This window comes from Amblyomma maculatum, chromosome 5, assembly GCF_055883805.1.
Source record: "Amblyomma maculatum isolate TAMU_Amacu chromosome 5, ASM5588380v1, whole genome shotgun sequence".
NCBI lineage: Eukaryota > Metazoa > Arthropoda > Arachnida > Ixodida > Ixodidae > Amblyomma > Amblyomma maculatum.
Genome location: NC_139348.1, coordinates 79755596 through 79779500, shown reverse-complemented (window position 1 = coordinate 79779500; position 23905 = coordinate 79755596). Strand labels below are relative to the sequence as shown.

Here is a 23905-nt window from a genome sequence, read left to right as displayed (position 1 = left end):
GAGCTGGTCCTTTACTTGCTGTAGCTCAGACACTCTCCTAATTTGTGCCTGTATTATCTCACACATACGCATTAGAAAACAGCCATAAGCTAATAAATGGTGACCACCCGACAGATATAAAGCCGTGCTTAAACAAACTGTATGAACGTGCCTGCTTGGTCTAGAAGTAGCCCGTGCGACTCTGAATCCAAGTATCCTGGCGGGTTCGGTTTCCATCTAACTCGCCCATTTCAAAGGAGAAGCCTGGGCTGGCAGCTCCTGACATTTTGGCCATGTCGTGTGGTCTTATGATGTCATAAAACCTGCTGACCAGCTACCACCTGCCCGAGCCAAGTCTGTGATTCTTTGCTCACAATGCTGTTGCCGCCAATGCCGAATTTCCTGGAGAAGAGGGCCTCTTCAATACGTTGATGGAGCATCAATATTGTCTGTTAGGTAACTACTTAAGTTTACAGTGACGCTACATGACTGTCTAGATAAGTATTGTTGCTGCCCACTGCCACAAGTTGACACAGGCATTGCTATGGCCTTGTGTATGAACTGTACATGATGATACGCTGCGTCTAAATAATGTTATTTCAAAACTTCTGCTACAGTTTATGTGAGCGACACTTTTAAAGTATGTCCCGGAAAGCTTTCTGTACAATCAGGGAGGACTGAAATTTATGCAATAACACTAGGACCTCCTTAATTCAACCCTCATTAAATCGGGAAATTTGGATAGCCCATCCAGTCCTGTCAAATGCATACAATTTTTCCTATGGCATAAGGCTCTCATTACTTCAGACAAATTTGGCCACCCTTTGGTCAGATCAGATAGGCAAAAGAGCTTGTGGGTAATGGGTGGTGACGATGGGGAGCGAGGGAAAAGATGTAGCCACTACAGTGCGGGAGGCGCCTCATCCGAAATCTAATTAACCCTTTCACTGTCGGCTGTTTCTGACCGGGACGCACCCCCAGTGTCGGCTTGGTTTCAGAGAACGAGCATATCAGGGAACGAGCATAAAAATTTATTTTGCATTATGATGGGTATACAAATAAATTAGTCAATGCAATTTGCACATTTCAGTGTTTGCAGGTGTTTAAATAACCATCAGCATCATCAGTCTGACTATAAATGATATATGATAAAATAAAAAAAAAAAAAAAAACACGCTCAATACTTCTTCAGAGTGTGGTAGATCCTGAAGCATGGGTCCAAGCACAATCCCTTGTCGCACACAGGGCACATGACACGAGTGTCTTTCCATTTCTTTTGCCCTCGAACAGTGTTCCAACAGACGTGACACCTCCGTTGAGTGCGGCCCCCCTTCGCTTCGCTTTGAGGAACCATCTGGGGAAAGTGTCGTGCCGTAAGCCTTGTCGGGTCATCACCGCTCCGTTTCCTACCTCCACTCCTAGCAGTATGAAACTCTTGAATGAGTTGGTAAACAACATTCAATCGGAATTCACCGAATGTTTTGCGTCCACCATTTTCGCGCCACAGGATGAAGGCATTGAGGAGGCACATGTCCATATGAAAAAAAAAACTTTTTGTACCACTTGAGGGTCTTCCTAATACTTTCCGAAAAACTCATCATCATGTCAGTCTTGTCCACTAATCCCATCTTCATATTGTATTCGAGGACACATGCGGGCTTCCACTTCTTCTCCCCTGTTACTCTATCCACTTTCCCTGTGTCTTCCAGACGTGCATCATACATTGACGTTAGGACATGTACATCCTTCTTGTCATGCCATTTGAGCGCAAGAAGCGTCTTGGTGTGAAATGACTCCACTTCGCCTTTTTTCATCTTTTTTGAGAAAGTTAGAAGTCCCTTTCTGTTGCTCCGAAGAGTTCCACATGCGTTAGTTTTTTTGTCTTGAAGGCAGTTGAATAATGCAGGACTACTATACCAATTGTCCACAAATAGCGAGTGTCCTTTTCCGAGGTAGCCTTCCAGTAGCTCGAGAACGATAGAGCCAGAAAATCCCAAATCTGTGACCATGGTCATTTTTGTTGTGGCACCAGTATAGGGACCGGACAGCTGAATGGGTGGCGCCGCCTCTCCGCGCATCGCTCAATCGCCGGAATGCGCCGGCCCCGGCCGGCGCATTGCCAGCGCATTGGAGCGTACTGTTTGTCGTTGGTTTGTGTGGAAATTGGAAATCCTAAGGTTTAGATGACGTTGTGCGTGAATATATCCTCAAGAGAACAGAAAGTTGGGCTAGTTGTGGGAATATGTCCAGTGAAATGAAGTCTGGCCAAACAAGGCAGGCAAAACGTGGTGCGTTGTTGGCTCCACTGGCAGCTACGCAAACTCGTCGGACGTTTTTAAGTCGATTCATTTCTACGGGTTTCCACAGAAGCATGAGTGGCGGGTGACCTAAGCATGGTTCTTTGAAAGGCAAAGGCACGAATCTATGTATTTGGTTACTGTGTGGTTATGGAAAGTGCCGAATTTTTAAAATTCCGCTTGCTACCGGATGCTCTGTGCCTTCTGTTCCCCAGGAGTGACGGCACGAGAGACTTGGAGTCGAAGCCGCACTCCTTCATCTGTAGTCACTTTATTGACAATTGGAAATCGAAGTAACCCAACAGCGTAAGTTACAACGCTAGCATTTCCCCGCCTGTGTACAAGAAAACCCCAGCACGGAAAAAGAAAAGGCAGCTCCACCATCGTCGTTCGGGCTGCGTTACCATCTTCAGTGATGGGCAGAGACAATTAATGTTTGTGCAGATACTTTCGCTGACATAGTCAAAGATAATTTACTTTTTTCTCTTAACAGAAAGAGCAGATAAGAGACATGAGCAATTCCTATTACCATGATCTTGTCATTTTTCCTCTTTTCGTTTGTCAACCAATGAAAGTGCGCTGAGAGCTCTGCGTTGATACTCTTAGAATTTGTTAACATTTGTTTGTGGCATGTCCATTTCGCCTAATAAAATCACTCATTTCACAGCTCAATCAATACCGCATGTTCACAAAATCTGCTATCGGCTTCATATAAAAGTCGAACAAGAAAAAAAAATACAATTTAATTTGTGGAAACGAGCATAAACGTAGCATTTTTTTTTAATTTCGAAGGCCGTGTAGCAGTTTTCTGTTTCGCATTCACGTTGCACCTAACACGGCTTTACGTATTTTCTCAGTAGCGTCCATTTCCTGGCCCGCCTAAATACATGTGTTTCTCATCGGAGTTTTAGTGAACGTGAGATTTCCTGATTGTGGTGTGACAAGACCGTTTTACCTCTCTCAGAAATTGCTTCTATGGCCAATATAAACAGATTTAGCAGCAGTCCGGCAAGCTGCAGTGACAAAGTTGTAAAAGGAATGGCTTTCAGTTATCCAGATTCCTTTACGTGCAAATAGAAAACTACATACATGGTCGTGTCCCCTCACACTCATTAGGTACCGAGGTCAGCTAGGTATCGGCCCCGCAAGTTCGTGGTACGCTGAGAAAGTAGACCACCTTAGCGAACGAGCCATCAGAGGGATTCATTTAACAATAGAATGCTCTCTTAGTTGTCGGTGGCTTATCTTACGACACATCACACTGTGTGTGTTTTTTTTTTTCGATTGTATTTAACAGTTTGACAGTATTGGACTATTGCCTTCAGATGTTCAAGGCAGGTGCGGTCAATCGCATTGAACTTCCTGCGCTGAGAGAACGCTAGCAGGAAATTTAATTTTTTTTTTCTTTTCACAACCTCCGCAGCATGTCGGGAGAAAGGCATGTATAGTATAATATTTTCTAAGTCAATTATATGTAGCAGCTCCGACGTGTTCAACAAGAACATTGTCGTATACGTAAAAATGATGCTGAGGTGGTATTACTCATTTGGCTTATATTATGATTAAGTTTGATAGTCTCAAGGCCGGGTTCAGTGAGCTATTGTAGCGTAATTGTGCAGGAAGTCCTGGAAGTATATGTGTGTTTGCTATTCCAGCCATAAATAGGATCCTACTTTTGTCTTGCTTGTTTATTTTTCTCCTTTTACAGCTCTCGTTGCAAGGTTGAAACTGGAATGTCATTTGCTATTATTCTACTCTGAATCGTTCGAGCCTAGCTATTACAAAAAAGACAGGTGCAGCATCGTTTTCATTTTACATGAACGCTGACCATTACAACTACCACTACTACGGCGCCACGGCTACACGGCTCGGCGGTATTTGATCTACAGGCAGATTTCGACTAGACCTAACATAAGATAGACGCGCAGTGCAGGCGCAATTCCCGTCTTCGAAGTCGCCTTAACAAGTGCCTAACGAAGATGTTCCTAGCGCATGGTGAAATCACGCGCGCGGCATTTTGGAGTATATAACAGAAACACCATGCGCCGGGCGGTTAAAAAAAAAAAACATGCGCGCCCTGCCGAGAACGTTCCTTTTCTTTTTCAAGATTTCCTGGTCAAAAAATACTCCTTGCGATTACTCAAACCAGCTCAAAGCTCTCAAAGCCACACCGCAAAACGACGGGTGGGGACAGGCTCAAAAACGCCTCGCAGAACGGAAACGACTGCGCCGCTCAGCTGCCTCGCCATTCCGCTGTTTCGGCACTCCGCCGCGGGCGGCGCTGTTCCACCGAGGTGACGGTGGCGCCACACAACGGGCGCCCGATCCCTATACACAACGAATTTCAATACGTAGCCGGTTTTGACGTCGCACAAAACAAACAACTTGATGCCAAAACGGTGCCTCTTTGAAGGAATGTATTGCCGAAATGGCAGCCGCCCTTTCCATGGCATCATAGACTCATCAATGCAAACGTCTTGGTGGGGAATTAGTAGACTGCCTAGCTTGCTTTGAATTGCTTCAATAAATGGCCGCACCATTCTCAGTCGATCGGCAGTATCTGTGGAGTCGCTCAGATGCAGGAGCCGCAGGAGGGGCGCGAACCGGTTGAATGAAAAAATTGTTGCAAAAAATGGTGTCTGCAACATAGGGTCAGTACTCCAATAGTCTTGCAAGGCATTCTTTCTGACCAGGCCCATCAGCAAAACGACCACAAGAAAACAGTACATTTCTGGCACACTTGTTTCCACCCAAGCTTTCAGCCGCGATGTGCGCGCCAGTCCTGGTGCGGTTGTCTTCACTCGCGCGAATCTGTTCGTTTCGCTAGCGATGAGCGAAACAATCGACTCATCAAAAAACAGCTTGAAATAATCAACTTCTTGCGCATCTGGCTGAAGAGTTGCGCTAGCAGACGGTCCGGAACGCGACGCGTCGAAAGGAAACAACTTCGGTGTGAAATCGCCTTTTTTCCATATAGTTTCGGTTTGCCGTGCACGCTTCCGGGATGATGGCCCCGCCGTTGCAATATCCGAATCTGATGACGAGGAACTCACCCCTTCCTCCGATGAGACGCTGTCAGAGTCCGAATCCGAGCTTGGCTAGTAATCAGAACCCGAAGAGCCATCGCTCCAGTCAGAAGTTGAAGGACCCGCGCGGTCCGCCATCCGAAAGTAAGCGCGCGCGGAGGGCGCACATTCAGTGGCCAGCACAAGGGAGAGAAACGGCGCGTAGTGAAGTCGAAAGAGAAAAAGATGGAACGAGGCTAAAACACTCGTGTGCTGCTGCTGCTAACGGCAAGCTGTCCTCAAGCGAGGGCGCGTGGAGAGAGCGAATGCAGCAATCGAGTCATATGTCAGTCGGAGAGAGGCAATCGCGTGCAGCCCTGAACTTGCCACGCCGTAGTGGAAGCGCGACAAAGAATAAAAATAAAAACCTCCAAACCTGCCGCAGACGGCAGAACAAACTTTGAACCCATAAACGCACGCGCACGCCGAAGGATCGCTCGCCCGAGAGAGTAGTGTCACGGAGCGACCACGCCCCCTCCCACGAGCAAAGAACGGGCGGGCGCGGTCGCACCATACTCTTCCATATATGTGGCATATCGGCGCGAAGCTAGCATATCAGCTTGTAGAAAGATTCAACAGATGGCGGAGCAAGTCCAAGCGCGGTAGCTTTATGGTGAGGCGCGAAGATTTGAACACAAGGTAGAATAGGTACGGGTACGTTATTGACACTGCAGGGAGGAAACGCGAATACGTACCGGTACAATCGTGACAGTGAAAGGGTTAAAGGCACCATAGTCGTCAGTTGAGAATGCCCCGTAGGGCGCCTTTATGCTTTGTGCTGCACTATACTGCGGCATGTCGTTACTATGAACATCACATTAACAAATTTTTAAAAAATCCCCAGCAAATTTTATATTTTCAATGTAAAACTATTTCAGAATTATGAATTTCAAAATAACGTATATTTCAGAATAACATATTTTATTTTCTCTTCCATAATTTAGGAACATCAGCATCACGAATTCGGCTAAAATGAACAGCGCCGCAGCTCATGCATGAAACAGAAACAGCCGTTTCAGTGTGTATGGCCCGTGGGCTGCAGCTATCAAAATCAGCATATCTATCTAGTGCCAGTACTTCAGTTCAGTTCAGGCGTTCAGTCGTGTCCGACTCTTTGTGACCCTATGGACCATGTCACGCCACGCTTTCCGGTCTCTCACTATCTTCTTAACATCACATAGCTTCATCTGCAATGCCTCGAGAATGCCATCTAACCATCGCGTTCGCTGCCTACCCCTTCTCCGGCGACCCTCAACCTTTCCCAACATCAAATCTTTCTTCAGCGACTCCTCTCTTCTCATCAGATGACCAAAGTAGCTGAGCTTTAACTTTAGAATTTGACCCTCCAATGAGCAGTCAGGGTTTATGGTCGACAATATCGACTGATTTGATCTTCTGGCAGTCCAAGGAACTCTTAAGAGTCTTCGCCAGCACCACAATTCAAACGCGTCAATTCTTCGGCGGTCAGCCTTTTTCACAGTCCAACTCTCGCATCCATACGTCACAACTGGAAAGACCATAGCACGGGTTATACGGATCTTGGTTGGCAAACTAATGTCTCTGCTCTTTACTAGGCGGTCAAGGCTAACCATTGCTCTCTTTCCCAGAAGCAGGCGTCTCCTAATTTCATGGCTGCAGTCTCCTTCCGAGGTAATCTTGGCGCCCAAGAACAGAAAATCTGTCACAGCTTCCACTTCTTGTCCATTGATGCTCCAGGACTTGATAGGGCAAGACGCCATGATCTTCGTCTTTTTAATGTTCAGTTTAAGCCTAAACTTCTCACTCTCTTCTTGTACGCGCATCAGAAGTCTCTTGAGTTCCACTTCACTTTCTGCCATTAAAGTGGTATCATCCGCATATCTAAGGTTGTTGATACGTTTTCCAGCAATCTTCACTCCAGCTGAAGACTCGTCCAGACCGGCCTTTCTCATGATGCACTCTGCATATAGGTTAAATAGGCAGGGCGACAGTATGCAGCCTTGCCTCACCCCTTTCTCAATCGGAAACCAATCAGTAAGACCATGCCCAGTTCTGACTGTGGCCTCTTGCCCTTCATAAAGTTTCCTGAGGAGACAGATGAGCTGAATTGGAACTCCCATCTCTTGGAGAGCTTGCCACAATCTGCTGTGATCTACGCAGTCAAACGCTTTCGCATAATCAATAAAGCAGAAGTAAATGGGTTTCTGGAACTCTCTTGCTTTTTCCATGATCCAGCGAAGGTTGGCAATTTGGTCTCTAGTTCCTCTGCCCTTGCGAAACCCAGCTTGCACGTCCGGAAGCTCCCGATCCACATACTGCTGCAGCCTACCTTGCAGGATTTTTAACATCACCTTGCTAGCATGCGAAATAAGCGCGATCGTGTGGTAGTTGGAACAATCTTTGGCACTGCCTTTCTTTGGAATGGGGATGTAAACTGACCTCCTCCAATCCTGTGGCCACTGCAGGGTTGTCCAAATCTTTTGACATAATGTATGCAGTGTGTTAACTAGCGCCGCCACAAAGCTGTGCTTTATCATGCAGTAGGCAGAAGGCCTAGTGGTCTAGCCGCCTGCCTTTATTCTTGTTCGTGCCATTTCCGCATGTGGGACGGAATTTGTTTTTTTTTTGTCGCGGATTATCTTATTGCAAAGTTTGAGTGAGATCTGACGGTGACTGCAACCAGCGAAGTGCCAAAAAGTCCGAGTACAGCTTTCACTGCAAGAAATCTACGCAGGGAAAAAGCGAATTGTCCTCTACAGACAGCTAGCATTGCTCCATCGACCGCTGCAATCATTTTGAAAGACTGAGAAAAGATTTCCAAACTTCGTAGAGAACTGAAGATGAGGTCATATCGAATTCTGGCGTTTTTTCACACATGGACGAAGTCCGTACGTTCATCGCTCGGTGCAATCACGCACCCGATGAGGTGTTGTGCAAAGTGGAAGGTATATGTGTTGCAGTGGTGTAATGTAGTGCGTGGTCGTGTGTGCTGCACGTGGCAGAAGAAAATAATTGATTTCTTCACATAAATCAACTTTGGAGTTAGCGCAACAGTTTCATTTGAAGCTCTGCCTGTTTACAAACTTGCCAAGGTACGTCATTTTCATACCTAGGTTTGACCACTGGCTTATAATCGCAGATTTTTCATTGTAACATTTCAAAATAATGAACAATTTTTTGTAGTCCCGCGGGATTCTTTATATCGAGATTTGACTGTATTTCTTTGTTGCTTTCGTGCGAGTGTTGTGGGCTGCGTCGTCTGAGCTGTCACGTGTGTGTTGTCGTTTGAGCTGTCACGTGTGTGTTGTACACAAAATGGGCTTTTTTTTTTTTTTGCAAGTTGTGTTCATGCTGAAGGTGGGGTGTGAACAATGTTTTTCTTTTCCAGAATGCAATAGGTACCGTGACCCCAAGGAAGCTAAGGAATTTGGATGAAGACTATAGGCACTGGAAGCTGAAGGGGATTCTTTGGCAGGTAACCAGGACAAAGTTCAAAGTGGACGGGAGGCCCTAGTTAGCTCGCAGACAAAAATCTAGGCTCAGGTTTTGGAAGCCTGAGACGAAAAAGTTCAGTGACAACTGAAAACGGCTCCAAATGGGACAATGCAGCTAAAACCAGAACAGGCACTGCTTTATTGGATTGGTAATGAAAAATGCACAGTTGCTCTGCAGAAGACCCGTTATCTGCGTACAGGAAGAAACGTTAAGCCTAATGGTGGCCAGACTGAAGCTTTCTTTTAACGTACCAGTAAAGTCACTACGACTGCTTGAAGACTGTTTAGTTATAGGGCCTAATGTCCAAAAGTGACTTGGGCTACAAAGAATGAAATAGTTGGCTTTGGAACTTTTCACCACCGAGGGTTGTTTAACGCGCAATGACGACACGCAGTGTTTCGGCACCTCTCTTTTCCACTCCACTGAAAAGCAGCCACTGCAGCCAGGAGCGAATCGATGTCCAGCAGGTTGAGTGCCCTATCCACTCAGTAAAAAGGAAGTGACATTTTTCTCACTGCAAATGTGACTGGCACAAAACGGCTGCCGTCGCTTGTTTTTGAGAAACCATAGACTACTCCTTTCCTGCGAAAAATGCAAGATATCGCTTGCCATTGACGATTGCCGTGACATGACACGTCAGGCCTACACAACCCTGAACAGCTTTCTCTACCTCCCAGCAAACACCACTGCTTCCTTCCAACTGGTGGAGAGGGCAATTATTCAGCATGTGAGAAACTGGTACTGCAACTGGACTCTGCTTAGTGCAGTGCAAATACAGGCACATGTGTAGAGCAACACCCCACCAGGGGTAACTGCAAACTGTTCTGACACAGTGGTTCAAGTGACAAGGCAAATGAGGAGAATGAAGGCAGAGACAATGAAAGCTTTCTGGCATTGAAAACCACAAATATGAGCACCATATGCATGCATGATTACGCATGCAATTAACCGCTGAAAGCTTTCAGTTCTATTCTAACAGTGTTTCAGGCCTTTAGAACACTGACACTTTGAGCCAACTCAGGCTGCTGGACTTTAATGTTAATGTTCAGGTATGCTTGTGACAGTAGAGCCGCGTGCTACAACAGGCCCAGTTGTGGTAAAAGCCCTGAGAAAAAGCTACAGTGCCTCGCAGTTCTGAGAATAAACAGGGAACACTCTAGGTGTGGGGAAGAACCACAGGCATCAGCTCCAGTGGATGTTGCGACTGATGTGTCGCACATTTAGAAAGTGGAAGCTCACCTGAAAAATGGCAGCAGTCGGACCAGGGTGGCCCTGTCGGGGCTGTCGATGAGCTCCTGCGAGGTCTGCGTGAGGAAGTTGAGGACACTGCGCAGGTAGCGCTGCAGCCGCTGGCGCCGCTCCTCTACTACCTTGGCATCCTGGTACAATCAAGAGAAAACACAAATGTCTTGGCACAGCATGCACTGTCTTTGCCATAAGTAACCACGACAACCAAGTTTTGTTTCTCGGCCACACATCTGAAAAGGCGAGTACAAAGGTTCTCCTTACCTTTGCACACATTTAAAGCTTAAGTGGTTCCACTACAAAACGAAAAGAACCAGTCCCACTGCCTAGTTACTAGTTCTGCCAAAGACAGCACTATCGTTCACAGTAAGATGCAAGCTTGGCTGTGAGCTATGCAAGTCAATCATGTGGAATGGCACATTTCTGGGCTATTTGGTGCAGAACCATACAGGCACTGTGTTGTGGGATTTAGCGTCAAGAAACAACATGCAGGCATGAGGGGCACTCTATAGTGGAGAGCCCTGGAATAATTTCGGCTCGCTGGGGTTCCTTAACATGCTCTAATATCAACTCAGCGCATGGATGTTTTTGTATTTTGCCTCCAGTAATATGTGGCAACCATGGCCTGGATAAAACCTGTAATACTGAAATCAGCAGCTGAATCTCAAAGCCACTGAGCCACCGTGGCAAGCTGCAGTTCCATTTGGGCAAGCCAGCCTGAACAATGGGACGCAGACGACGGAGAAAAGCAGACGTGACACACAGCTGGCTTTCAATCATAATGAAGGAAGGTCAGAGAAAATGCATATATTGTCAACAGTGGTGGGGCTACCCACATGGCAAAGGAAGCGCGAGTAATGGGCAATACAGTAAAGTATTGCTAATTCGGCCCCTACTTATTCAGAAATTCACATAATTCCAACTAAAGCACGGACGCTCCATACGAACAGGAGATCGCATCAAGCTATGACCCGCATAGCCAGCTATCACCGAAATAATTTCCCCCAGCCTGAACTGCATTGAACAATGATGCACACGCACTTCGTTTGCATTATGGCGGGCATGGCGATGACCTTCTGAAATTAAGCCCTGTTGCATAGTTTCAGTTTCGCTTTCATTAACTTCACACCATACCGCAGCGGTGAACAGGCGCTCACATTGGCCAGTCGCATTGTTTCGTATGCTGCTTGGAGCGTCACTGTTTTTATCTTCATTCGAGGATGGCACCACACTGTTCTAACGATGCCTACTCGTATATCACTCGCTCGCACCCACATGCTGCTTCCAATATGTTAAAGCTGCACATTAGTCACGTGCAGTTTCACTGCACTGTGCACTTGACTGCAATGCTTCACTACGTGAACTGTAGGTGAAGCATAGTGAAATAGCAACGGGGCCATCTTTGTCTGCTACTACCGCATCGCACTGCAAAAAAAAAAAGCAGATGAGCGCTTTATGATCTCGAAGCAATTTTTCAAAATTCCCGAGGGTGTGTCCAAAACAAGGCACCTGAAGAAACCAGGAAAAACCGTTGTTCTCACATGCATTTTGTCTAGAATGCAGGCAACTTTCACGCTGGTGTTGATCAGATAAAATTACTGCGATGCAAATGGTTTTGGGCAGTTTTTTTCAGACTCATTCGATAACTCGAACTTTCGATTAATTAGAACATTTCTCCTGCTCTCTAAGGCCGAACTAATAAGAGTTTATTATAATACGGAAGTGTGGCTAAGCCAGATTTGCCTCAAATTTCACGATAAAGTGTATCATCCACAATCATAAGGGCCCCAACAGGAAGCATGGCAAAAGGTACCGTATAAATTGTCTTATAGGTTGAGTGGGACTATAGGTCGACCCACTTACCTTGAAGTGACCAGAAAAAAACAAGAAAACAAAGTGGAGAAGCGCATAAATTTACATCGGCTGTGTGTCTGCATGACCGGAGCTACGATTTCACTCCAAACTTTCAGCAGTGTTGTCAAAAGGCAACTCTTTGCAGCTCGCCGTGTCTCAGAGTGTGTCATCTAGTTCAATCAAGCGTGTTGATTATGCAGCATTTCTTGAAAGGCTGCACGCGAACAGCTGATCTTGTCCGCGGCACCACATGCAGAACTGACACAGAGAGTGGTCATGTTGCCGTTCGCTTTGGCAAACATCACTTTTTCTGGAAAGAACCTGTAAACTGCCTCCACATGCCGTTATCCATTTCTAAAGAGGCATTTCATGCTCTCATAGGTTGAACAAAAGAGCACAAGTGAACATAAATGCGCTTGGGACAGAAAAAAAAGGAAGCCAGCAACTGCAGGATGTCGATACTGCTTTGGCTGTGCGTTCACAAGCAGGCATGCCACTTGTTGCCAGACTGTGCCTCAAATTCTGCTAAAGACCGCTATATAAGACAAAGAGCAATTTTAGCTTGCTTTTTTCGAGAAAAAATTTCGACCTATTATCCGGTTTATATGGTACAACTGTAAAAACAAACTAAGCGTCACTAAAACAACAAAGCTAAAGGTACTAAGCTGCCGGTGAGCACCACTAGGGTTTCTACATCATGAATTTGCTGCTCGCTGGCATTTCTTTTAATAGGCAACTTGGGACATGATAAAAAGTAGTAAATGTCACCCCCAGAATGTGCACACATAAAAAGAAAATCAAAGAAAGAAAGCAATGGCTAAGAATAAAAGCCACAGCAGACGACGCATGGTGCTATACCTTGTTCCCGATGGACTTCTTGGGCGGAAAGTCAAAGGAGTACACGACGGGGTTTTTCTTGCACAGCTGCTTGTGGAGGGCATAGAACTGTGAGTAGCGGCGGTACACATTCCATTCATCATCCCTGATACGCACGTACACCTGCGAGAGAGGAGAAACAAAACGAATGAGGGGATGTGCCAAGAATGCCGGCCTGATATCGGACGCGTAGCACGTTAATCCAAGTTCTCTGAACCAGTCAACACCAAAAGTGCCTCAATAACAGCTTCATAACAAACCAAATTATCACATTTCCTGTAAGTTAACCTACTGCTTGCCATAATATCACTTGTTGTCTTCGCAACTATGATAGACCAAGATAAAGAAAAAAAAAAAAGCCGAGGTTTAACTTCACTTAAGCCGATAAAGACACGCAGAATCACTGTTTGGCCTGACGGTTTCACTTAGCGATTCAGCACTGAGAGACTGGCACAGACTTTGGCAAACTATGCCTCCCAAAAATAAAAATGGGCTGGTTTTCGAGGCGAAGAAAGGTGCATTGTCTGTCTCACTTCTCGCATGCACTTAGCATGCTCGTAAGAAGCACCGTCATCCTTGTTTACGCATCTAAAGTAGTCAGATGTTGAGTTAAGGCAGTTTAGAATTGACAATGGCAGTCACATGTGACAAACCTGTCTTCAAAGAAAAATGTGTGGCACAGATTTACAACGTGCACATGGCTTCTCACTCACCTGGTAGACGTGAAACGCATGAGACTGGTGGCCCGCGAGGAACGCTGACGGGATCCACAAGTTGATGAGCGGCCTCAACGAAGCACTCTGCGATGACCTGAGCGTGGAAGCAAAGCGTCTCTGTCAATTTTCCTGCATGTTTCTCAATGCAGTGTGGCATCACGTGACAAAGAACGAGCACTCATCTCAATGCCACATTTTTGAAGGTCAATCGCTAAAACGAGCCCTTAAAATGAAGGACCAGCCTTGCCATCTATTCCAAGTTCAACACTGTGTCATGCCTAGCTGTGTGATAACACTAGACACATGCACTGCAAGAAGAAAATTAAACGGCATGTATCCATCTTATGCCTTAATCCACGCATGATTTTGCATTAGCAGTAACATATTAAGTTAAAAACAAACCTCCAAGAACACATCAAACAGTGAAAACGGTCTACTGAGCTGACCGATTCATACTAAATAATGATGATCAAAATTAATGAAGTTAAAAGCCGTTCGGAGCATAGTTGAGGTCCCTAACTGAATACTATTTAAGACTATGTAAAGTAAAGAACAGAAACTCACGCATCATAGTCTGATGTGACGCTCAGGTCATCGTCCGAGGTCTGGTTTTCATCAGGCAGCTGAAATGACATTTCCAAGAAAGACGATTACTCTCACTGTGTTCTATCCGTACCAAGAAGCAACGGCATGAAAACAATTAGCAGATACCTGAGCAGAACTCTGATGTGACAATAATATCAGTAGACAAGTTACTAAATTGGCATTTATGCGATGATAACTGTGAAGAGCTGCAAATAAATTTTCCAGGCCAGGATAACTGAGGCCAGAAACAACATATACTCTGTCGAACTTCATTTTCCTTCTGGACTAATTAGATGCGAATGAATATAACTGCCACAATCGGCTGACTCTTTGTCGCTGTGGCAGCTGCAAAATGTAACGTGAATAGATGCATTAAGCAGAGAGACTGGCTCGTGTAGGATGGCGACATCTGCGCTTGCTTGTCACCGATCAGGCAAACGGTATGCTCTCCTCGCACCTTCAAACTGGCCTACAACGAAATTCACAGCAGGCATCATGATGCATACTGTGGACACATGATTGCTCTCATAATGCAACAACGGAACCTAGGGATTTGAAGGCTGAGGGGGAGGCGTCTAGAAGGCATTCAAATTTTCTCCAATTGTCCCGTTTCTCAGGCTAGCCAGCTATCACACGACACATAACGGTAAGTAAGGGTAAGAATTGCTTTGTACTGCGACTGATGCGTAGCACTGCAGCCCCGGCAAAATGTTCACTCACCGGTCCGCGCAGGTCAGTGAGTTCCTCCCGCAGCCGGCGGATGGTGCACTCGCGGAAGAGCAGCAGGCGGTGGAGCCGCTCGTTGAACTCCATCAGCTCCCCGTGCATCTCGGCCACCTGGGTGCAAGACGATGCCGAATCGTCATCATCTCCCTGGACAGGGTAGATGATGCACCACACAACACGCAATGCCCAGCCTGACATTTAGCGAAAAGATGCGACGCTAGAAACCGAACATTAGGTGTCCCACAAGCCTGCAAAACATGCAAAGCAGATAAAGCGAAAGCAGGAGAACCTGCACAATTCCAACACAATACCGAGATGTCACAGTCATGACATGGGTGCCCTTTATGTCTTGCATGTAGATGAGGGAAGAGTGAGTCCCTCAATGAGTGTGTGCTTTCTGCCGCGGTGTTGTGTTTGCAAGGGTTGAACGTGTGAATGAAGGACTGATAACCTTCTTGATGGGCCACTTCCTCCTTCCTCCCAGCCCTTTCTGTCTCTGCCAGCCAGCCACGTCTCAAGGAAGACGCGTTTTGACTGCGTCGACAAATGGCTACCACCACGCACAGATCAAGTTGGGTACTAATGAACAGTTTCTTGTGTTCCCAAGTGCCTTGCTTATTCATGCCAATGGTCGATATAAGAGCGGTTATGAAAATGCAGCCAGGAATGTTTCGAAAGGGGTTCTAACGTACCTGCTAACAAAGTGCATCAATGAACAGAAAATGAGTCGGCAGAGTAGGAAGGCGTAGCCTCGCACCTGAACCAGTTTCTTCTCATACTCGCTCGCCTCGAACTGGTGGTCGATGTAGGGCTTGGCGTCTGGGATGGCAGGCTCCACATCGCCCACCATGTTTCGCAGTTCTGTCAGAAGGAAGCAGCAGGGAGCATTGACTGTCTACTAAAGAATGTGCACAATTCGTTGAGTTAGCATTGCCAAGGCCTAAGTTTGAAGTTGAGCCGACACAACGAAAACAAAAAGAAGGAGAAAGAAATTTACAGATGAAGGCAAGCAAGAGGGAGGCTGTGGATGACAGCGGCTTCAAGCTTTGATTTCATGGTTCTCTAACCAAAGAAGAGTAAAATGTTTCTTTGGCTGTAATACAGTCGAACCTAGATATATCGAATATCGAACTCACGGAATATCCCCTTGAAAATCCCATGTAAAAGTATAGGAACGCTGTGTCGTATATCGAACTCAATTTCACCGGTCGTTCGATATATCGAACTCCGCACCACGCATTGAACGGTGCTGCATCTCCCCCAAAGACGATCGCATCACCTTGGCCGTTTGCCGCGTGATGTTTCAAGCCACGTGCGGAAGGAATGAAAGGACACAGTTCAGCGACGGCTGGTCTAAAGCAGCGCCGCGCCCTTCCCCCAAAGGCGCGCGTATCTGCGGTGATCGCTGCCGCGCTAGCACGTGACGTTTGCAAGTTATGCGTGTGAAAGAACGAGAGGGAACCAATGCAGCCATGGTGTTCAGGAAATAATGTGATACAGCGAAGAGCAAGGGTGTGCCCACTCTTCTGCTGAGCTTTATCTCTCCACTTCCTCTCTCTTTCCCGTCTTCATTCGCAGCAGCACACACTACGCATGCGCAGACAAGCCAGCTCAGCCCGACACTTCTCCAGTGTTTGCTGTGAATGCTCTAAGCGCGGCGGCTGACGTGCGATAAGCGTATCGTGTCGTGCTGAACTGGCTGAACGCGCGTAAGCTACGGCGGCCGTGGAAGTTAAAAGCTGCAGATCGTTTTTTTTTTTTTTTTTTTTTTTTCGCGAGAGGCGTTTATGCTTGCCGTCGTGCTGAACATATGCTATGACGGCTGCTGAGGTTACGAAGCAGCACTTTATTTTCTTTTGCGAGAGCTGTTCTTGTCGAGCTGAACGTGCGGCGCAGCGTAAACTATAGCAGCTGCGTATGTTAACAAGCGGCAGATTTTTAAAAATTTTTTTGATGAATCAATGAGAGCACGTGGTCGGCTGCAATCATGACACTGGCTTTTGCCATTTTTCGCTTCAAACCACATTTGCACCTATCACGCCTGCCAATGATTTTGTAGCAGTGGACTACGCCCGCCACACCCCAAGCATGGCGCAATACATCGAACCAGGCTTGTGCAATCAAGCCATCACGCGGGCACTCTGCCAAGTTCGCTCCCTGACACTGCAGGATCTATGTAAAATATAGAAAAAAAATAAACACGTCGTGACGTTATCGCTGCGCAGCATATTGGCGCGCTGCCAATAAATGAGCGAGCTGTGGATGCAACGGTCGAAATGGAGGGACGCGCCACCGAACGCTTTTTTTTTTTTTTTTGCAAATTCTCGGGGGCAAAAATAGGGAGTGGGTTCATTATGCGAGTGGGTTGACTATGCGACAAATACCATATCATGTTTCACGATCGCAAGTGGCGTCTCAAGCCGATTTCTGTATATCGAACTATTTCGCGATCCCCTTAGAATTCAATATATCCAGGTTCGACTGCAGTAACCATTACATTTCTCACACCTGAAATGAAATCAGTGATGTGCTTTCAGCAGCTGCATAAATACTGAACTGAGAATACAGTAAAACTTCGTTACAAGAGACACTCAAGGGACCTGAAAATGATGTCTCTTGTAAGCAAGGTCTCTTGTAACCAAAAATTATAAAAGCACTGTGTTGATCAATTTACTGCACATCAGCATATAAATGCATTCACACGCATTAATAGGAAATTGTTCAGGAAATCTTAGAGAAGTTATTCATATTAGTAGTATGTATTTTTGTGAGTGCAGAGTGTATTTCTTCCCAAATTCTGGAGGTAAAGCACATCACTTTGCAAGATTTCCTGTTGCTCTAATACCTTTGAATCACTCTTACATGCTCGTCACCCTCAGATGCTGATACATTTTTCTGAAATGTCCTCGTAGTCACCCTCTATAGCACATGTGCCAGTTACTTGCACGAGAATTGCACAGTCTGAAAGCTCTTCGGGAGCACACAAGATCCACATCTGCTGATACGAATTCCTCAAACATTATGGTACCTCAGCAGTCTCTTGGATGCTCGCCCATGCTTCATCTTCAAGGAAGCATTCTACAGTATCCATATATGGGGCCTCGTACATCATGTCACCACATTTAAAGCCTGCTTGTCTGAAACAGTTTTTCACAGCTTCACTTCTCAGGCCATTCCAGACACCTGAAATCACCTGAACAGCAAACTTCGCATCAACTACTATTGTACAGTCTTGCTGCCTGTCGAGCAACAGGCGTTCTGCCAACCTTGTTATGTACAACTTCACAGAGCGCACAATGTCTTTGCCTATTGGTTGAAGTTAAGGTAGGTAAGGGTGTAGAGTTTGGAGGGAAAAAATAACTTTGGCGGCCTTGAGCACAAGAACTTCAGTGCTGCAAGAAGCATTGTCCACAAAGAAACATCAGGATTATGAGCTTTCACCTTGCGATCAAATTTTAACAGCGAGGAGATAAAAATGCTGGATGTCATTCATGCATTTTGATTAGTTTTGTAGGTGATAGTAATGTGATGCCAGTGGCTGAAACAATGGGGTCATTTTGATTTTCCAATGATGGGGAAGCACTCCTTCTCAGTTCCTGACATATACAACAAAGAGGATGCTGATATGGAACAGAGTTTAGCTGAGGGAATCTGAAGTGCATCATGTACGAGTTGATACACTTCAGCTGCATTGCATGAGCACACCTGGGTTTTGTCTCTTCTAAATAGTGAAGATTTTACTCCAGGGACCTGAAAAAGTTGTCCTTAGTGACCGAGTGTCTCTTGTAACCATGTCTCTTGTATGCAATGTTGTTAACATGGCAGACATAGGAAAACCAACCAAATCATTTTTAAATGTCTCTTAACCCCGAGTGTCTCTTATAACGAGATTTAACTGCTTTAAGGTGCTGTAATTATAGCTGGACACAACTCAAGAATGAGGCAACACAAACATTCCTCCAAGGAGGAACTGCCAACCAACCAATAACATCCTCACCTACAGCCACAATACTGGGACCAACCACCTTCCACCTGCCATAGCTGCTAGCGAACGCTGTAAAGTGGCTGACTATGACATTGTGACAACAGGTTGACACCATGGGTTGGAGGGCCTCCTTTAACAGGTGGTATTTGCCACTCAATTCTCGAGTTGTGCCCAACTATACTTTTCGTACAGCTGCCAATATGGTGCGTGAATTTCAACGGAGTGCTTGTGAACATGGCGATAGACGAAGAATCTCAGTGATGAGATCAGAGTTGGTATGAATTTTGGGATGATAGGAATTTGTAAAACTTTTCCAGGCAAAGCAAGATGCATTGTGTGGGATGTTCAGAATGCTGTCCTGTGCCACTATGCGAGCACTATGCTGCGAATGCTGCAGTCACCAGCACTGCAGTTACACACGGACAGGAACAAGGGAGATGAGAGCAGATGCGAGTAAACGAAGAATTCTCCTACTACTTCTACAGAGAAACTCTGTTCGTTTTTGAAGGCAGGAGTTTCAGAGGCTGGGAATACTTCTTAGGACACTGAGATTTTGTATCACTGAGTCCATCTCCATAGGAAAGAAGACAACAGGAAGCTTCCTTCGAGAATGAAACCTGAAGTGAATCAATGCAGAATTGGCTACTAGCAGTGTTTTTTCTGAGCAGTGCATTGAGACAGGTGCAGCAGTGTCAGGTGCAGCTCACCCTGGTGTGCAGCGAGTCCGTCCCGCTTGAGCAGCTGCACGGCCGCAATGTATTTCTTGAGCTGGTGCTTCAGCAGCTGGTTCTCCCTGAACAAAGCGACACACAAGGGCAATGCTGCCAATGTGGCTTTACTAGTAATAGGAAGGGGAGGGGGGTGCGAAACACCTGGGAATTATGTGAAGCTGTCAGCAGTTAGCTCCCTTGTTGCACAAGTGGGGGCAGCATCATTAACACATCATTTGACATCGCTCGGCTGTGATGACAATGTGACCAGTGACCTTACACACCACAAGGCCATAAACAGCTGAGCCGCCCATGCCACTAACGAGAAAGCATAGTCGCAGAACGACTTTTTCTTTCCCCTCTGACAGAATGCACATGTTGATTTCTCCCATCTAATGCATTTGCTGAAGCTGGCCGCTCGGTGACTGCACGTGGAAGCAGTCAAGTAAGATGGGCAGCAGGGACACACAGCTTGCCATATCGTACAGCCGGTTACCCACAGCTTAAAAAAAAATAACAATTCGCACGTGATTCTAGAGTGCACAACCTTCACAGCTGTCTTGGAGAAACGTCACCGGCCAAGAAACAGCGTGCTCAACTGTTAATATCCTATGCTGCCGATTACATCACTTCAAACACAATCACCTTGATTCAGAAAGAGCCAAACTGAAAGCTCTTCAAAGGGTATCAATGATCATATTTAGGTCATTGCACCTTTTCATGGTAAAGCAAAGCTGCGATCAATGAAATGTAGTGTTTTTTTTTTGTAGCTGAAATCCAAGTACATGGGCATTTGAATGTCGCCTTCGATAACAATGCAAGCTCGGAATATGGATCAAGTTACAGGAGAATGCAACTTCTACCTCATGATTACATGTGCTGTGTTTATTCCCCCACCCACTTACGTACCCACCCATTCACCCCCCTCCCCACACACACCCACCCGCCCACCCACTTACCCACCCACCCACTTACACCACACACACACACACACACACACACACACACACACGCGCGCACACATGCACACACGCACACACACCTCAGCAAGATCCACCTATGAGCAAAGCTATACTACAGTATTAAGTAAATGTGCCTTCTTTTCTTGTAAATGAGCCTGCTACATATTTCCACTCAAAGATTCTAATGAGTAATCGCGCAGCCTCATTCTTGCCCCACTAACCAATCAGCACCCAAAATTCTGGGCACACCCTAGTACAAATGCCGTGGGCCACACGCGTACCGGGTGAGTGTCTGGATGCGGGACTCCTGCCGGTCCAGGCGCTCGGTGGTCTGCTTGTCGGCCTCCTGGGCGTCCGCCCGCAGCTTGGCACTCACCTCGCTCTCCCGCTCCACTATGCGCCGGAGGGAACTGCACAGCCGCCCATAACAGAGAAACCAGTCAGCATGCAATCAAGCACAGAGGTAAGGCAGAGAGTGGCGGGCGCCACCCCAAAAGTGTACCAGGCAGCAAAAAATATTCACCGAACAATGCCTTCACCCACAACCAGGTAAACGCAGCCCGCATTTGGCCCCCTCTCACTGGTAAACCTTTGCCGATATATTTGCTGATATGACTAGTCTTTCTAAGGAGGAAAGCTACTAATTCTGTGCCCTATCCGTGTAAAACTAAATATACCCCCTCCCCCTTCTTACATTTTGAGTGCTGTCCTGCTAACATCCAAAAAATGATACTTTCTCTTGGAGATGTAGTATGGCATGTACTGAAGGCTATAGTGAATCTGCCAACATAGCAAAATGAAAATTTGGGAGACCGCCACGGCGGCAATTTGGAAATTATTGAGGCTGACAACATCTGAAAGGGCCTACAAGTTTATTTTCTGCAGCACAAATACAGTTCTTACGATTTTGTGAAGCGATGTGTACCTTGATGTCGTGCTTGACACCGTGCAAAACACTCACATCATAGGTGCATGTGGTACAAAATCCATACTTGTCACCTTTTCGCGAACTATCAGAGCACAGAAACTCGGCCATGTACGATTTCCGAAATGCTTGCAAGTACTTCTTCTTGACTTTCGAAAGCGCCATCGATCATTCTAACTTGAGGAAACACAAAGAGTAGTTCGGCGTTTTGCACTTCACTAGATGACCTGAGAGAGCCAACTGAAGCCTAGCGCCACTAGCGCACCCACGATCATATAACGACTGGACTGCTAAATTTGTGAGCCAGCATGAGGCGAGCCAATCCAGAAAATCCAATAAGGCAGCGCCAGCCGGTTCCTCGCGTTTGTGGTGGTTGGCGGTATGGTCAGGTACCATAATGGTGGTGCCGGTGGCCGCTACCTCGATTCAAAGTGTATGCTGGTGTAACTTCTCCCGCGCTACTTTCCGGCATGGTTATATCATGGGACGTTATAGGATTATATCGATAGCGCGTAAAAAGAAAGAATAAAAAATTAGAAAAAAAACAACACTGCTGTGGTGGCCACTTTTCGGGAGATTTGAGGTCACATCTGTACAATCGAGAGATGTAATCAAAATTTGGGAGAGTTGGCAGGTATGATTATGCTATCAGAAGTGGCTCATTTATGACTTCCAGATTATTTCAACAACAGCCCGGGAATCTCTTAAGAGGGACCATAGTCTTGATAACGCCGCTGTGGGGTGCTGGCACCGTTCAACTGGGATGAAGAGCTGTTGCTACGTTCCTATCAAAGGTGCCTGCAAGAAAACAGCAGATATCCTATGCGTCAGCTTCTTTGCACATTACTGCTATGAAATGAGGAATCTGAAAATTAATGCTCTTATTTTTTTTTTTTTTGAGGAGTCTCCTTTTATAGGACCACCATGAGCCCCAACAGATGGCACTAGGTGCAACACAGTAGTAAGGGCTAAGGGGGACACCACAACTGTGCGCACAAGCAATAAACAGAACAAGACCAAGATCAAGAGGTGCTCATGCCAGCCCACTCACGTGTTCTCCTGTTCAACATCCTTGATCCGCTGGGTCATGACGAGCAGGGCCTGCTTCAGCTCATCTGCACGGCAATCGCAATGCAACCAGCATTAGCTGACCTCCTCCAGTCCCAAGAATGTCGACAATGAAATCATCTTTAAAGTGTGGCCAATAAACCTCCGAGTCTGCTGCATAATTCTTATGTGCCCACTCTGATGAATTTTATCAGCCATGTGCTTTTGTTTTTCACTAGGTAACTCAGGGGGCATGATAAATTATCTAGAGAGGCAAAGCAGAACGTTGATCAAATAATTACCCTAAAAACCCACACACGAGTTTTTCTTCAATTTTATCGTGTCTGATCCCCACTTCGTATTAAATGTGGATCCAAAAAACTTTCAGCCTAAATTCGCAGTTCTGGATTCATTATTATTTGTCATTATATGCATCAGGTTTGTAGTGAGAGGTAGCGCTTTTTAGCGGGGAGGTCGATCGATGGTTTGGGTTTCAGCACCATTTCACCACCACGGCAACAATGGCCACCACAGTGCTCACAACGCACATGCGACCGGAGGTAGGAAAAGTGCACCCTCACACCATGTCGGGACCGTGAAAGCAGCACTCGGAATTTTGCGATGGTCCCTAATGTGGGACTCTCCAGCTATGCTGGCTGTGCCCTACAGCCGGACCGGGAACACTTGGCCAGAATTTTTGAAACAGTTAGTCGGCAATGCTTTCAAGAAAAGTGGGATACCGAAGGAAAACTTCTAAGGAAAGACGTCCCTAGCAAAGGACTCTCCACCAAGGATACACTAGATGACAACGATCACTTCATCCCCCAAATGCCCCAAATGCAACCGCTACAGTGTCACGTCACAAAAGATTCTGGGGAGGCCCTTACCATGTTGGAGCTGTTCTACTTTGACACTCCCAACAACAGAAATGCGAAACATTGTCATTTTCATACTGTTCTCATCCGTTAAGCAGGCGACCATTGCCAATTCTGTCCCCAAATAAATTTACCAGGACGTAAGTGGTTGTTCTCAATTTTCTTGGGGGGGGAGGGGTCATTAATAATCGGATATTTTTCTGGTCCCTCAAATTGAACTTAATGAGCTTTCACTGTACAGTCACGGTTCCATCGCACACAAGCGAACACAAGTGTTTTGTTCGCAGTGCACGTCTAGCCGCACAGTACTGAGCTAACTTAACAAGCTGCGTTGTCCTCTGACCTGGGGTTGCAGAGCTCATGTTGGAGGTGAGCTCTGCCTCGGCTGCAGCATTTCCTGGCGACTCGACACCACCCAAAGCAAGCGAGGAGACGTTCTGTGCTAGGGCCAGGCCGGCTGCAGCGGTCTCCGTGTCTTCACTGTAGCTTGGTATGGAGTCCTCTGGAATGGAATAAAACGAAAAAAGAGAAAGAAGAAATCAACTAGAACCTGCTACCTAGTAGCATTCTAAAGGGAGCATAAT

General features: G+C 46.3%; 1 protein-coding gene across 2 annotated transcripts in view; it reads right to left on the bottom strand.

Annotated features, from left to right (window-relative positions):
- Positions 1-23905, bottom strand: part of LOC146188569 (sorting nexin-29) — a 56693-nt gene that overhangs the window by 4366 nt on the left and 28422 nt on the right. For both annotated transcript variants that reach the window (XM_084603845.1, XM_084603844.1), the window contains exons 13-22: positions 23665-23823; positions 22451-22514; positions 20756-20884; positions 19510-19595; positions 15575-15678; positions 14812-14928; positions 14071-14129; positions 13504-13600; positions 12773-12913; positions 10055-10194 (exon numbers count right to left, since the gene is read on the bottom strand). In XM_084603845.1, coding sequence (XP_084459971.1) covers positions 10055-10194; positions 12773-12913; positions 13504-13600; positions 14071-14129; positions 14812-14928; positions 15575-15678; positions 19510-19595; positions 20756-20884; positions 22451-22514; positions 23665-23823 — 1096 coding nt within the window. The remainder of the gene's footprint in view (positions 1-10054; positions 10195-12772; positions 12914-13503; positions 13601-14070; positions 14130-14811; positions 14929-15574; positions 15679-19509; positions 19596-20755; positions 20885-22450; positions 22515-23664; positions 23824-23905) is intronic.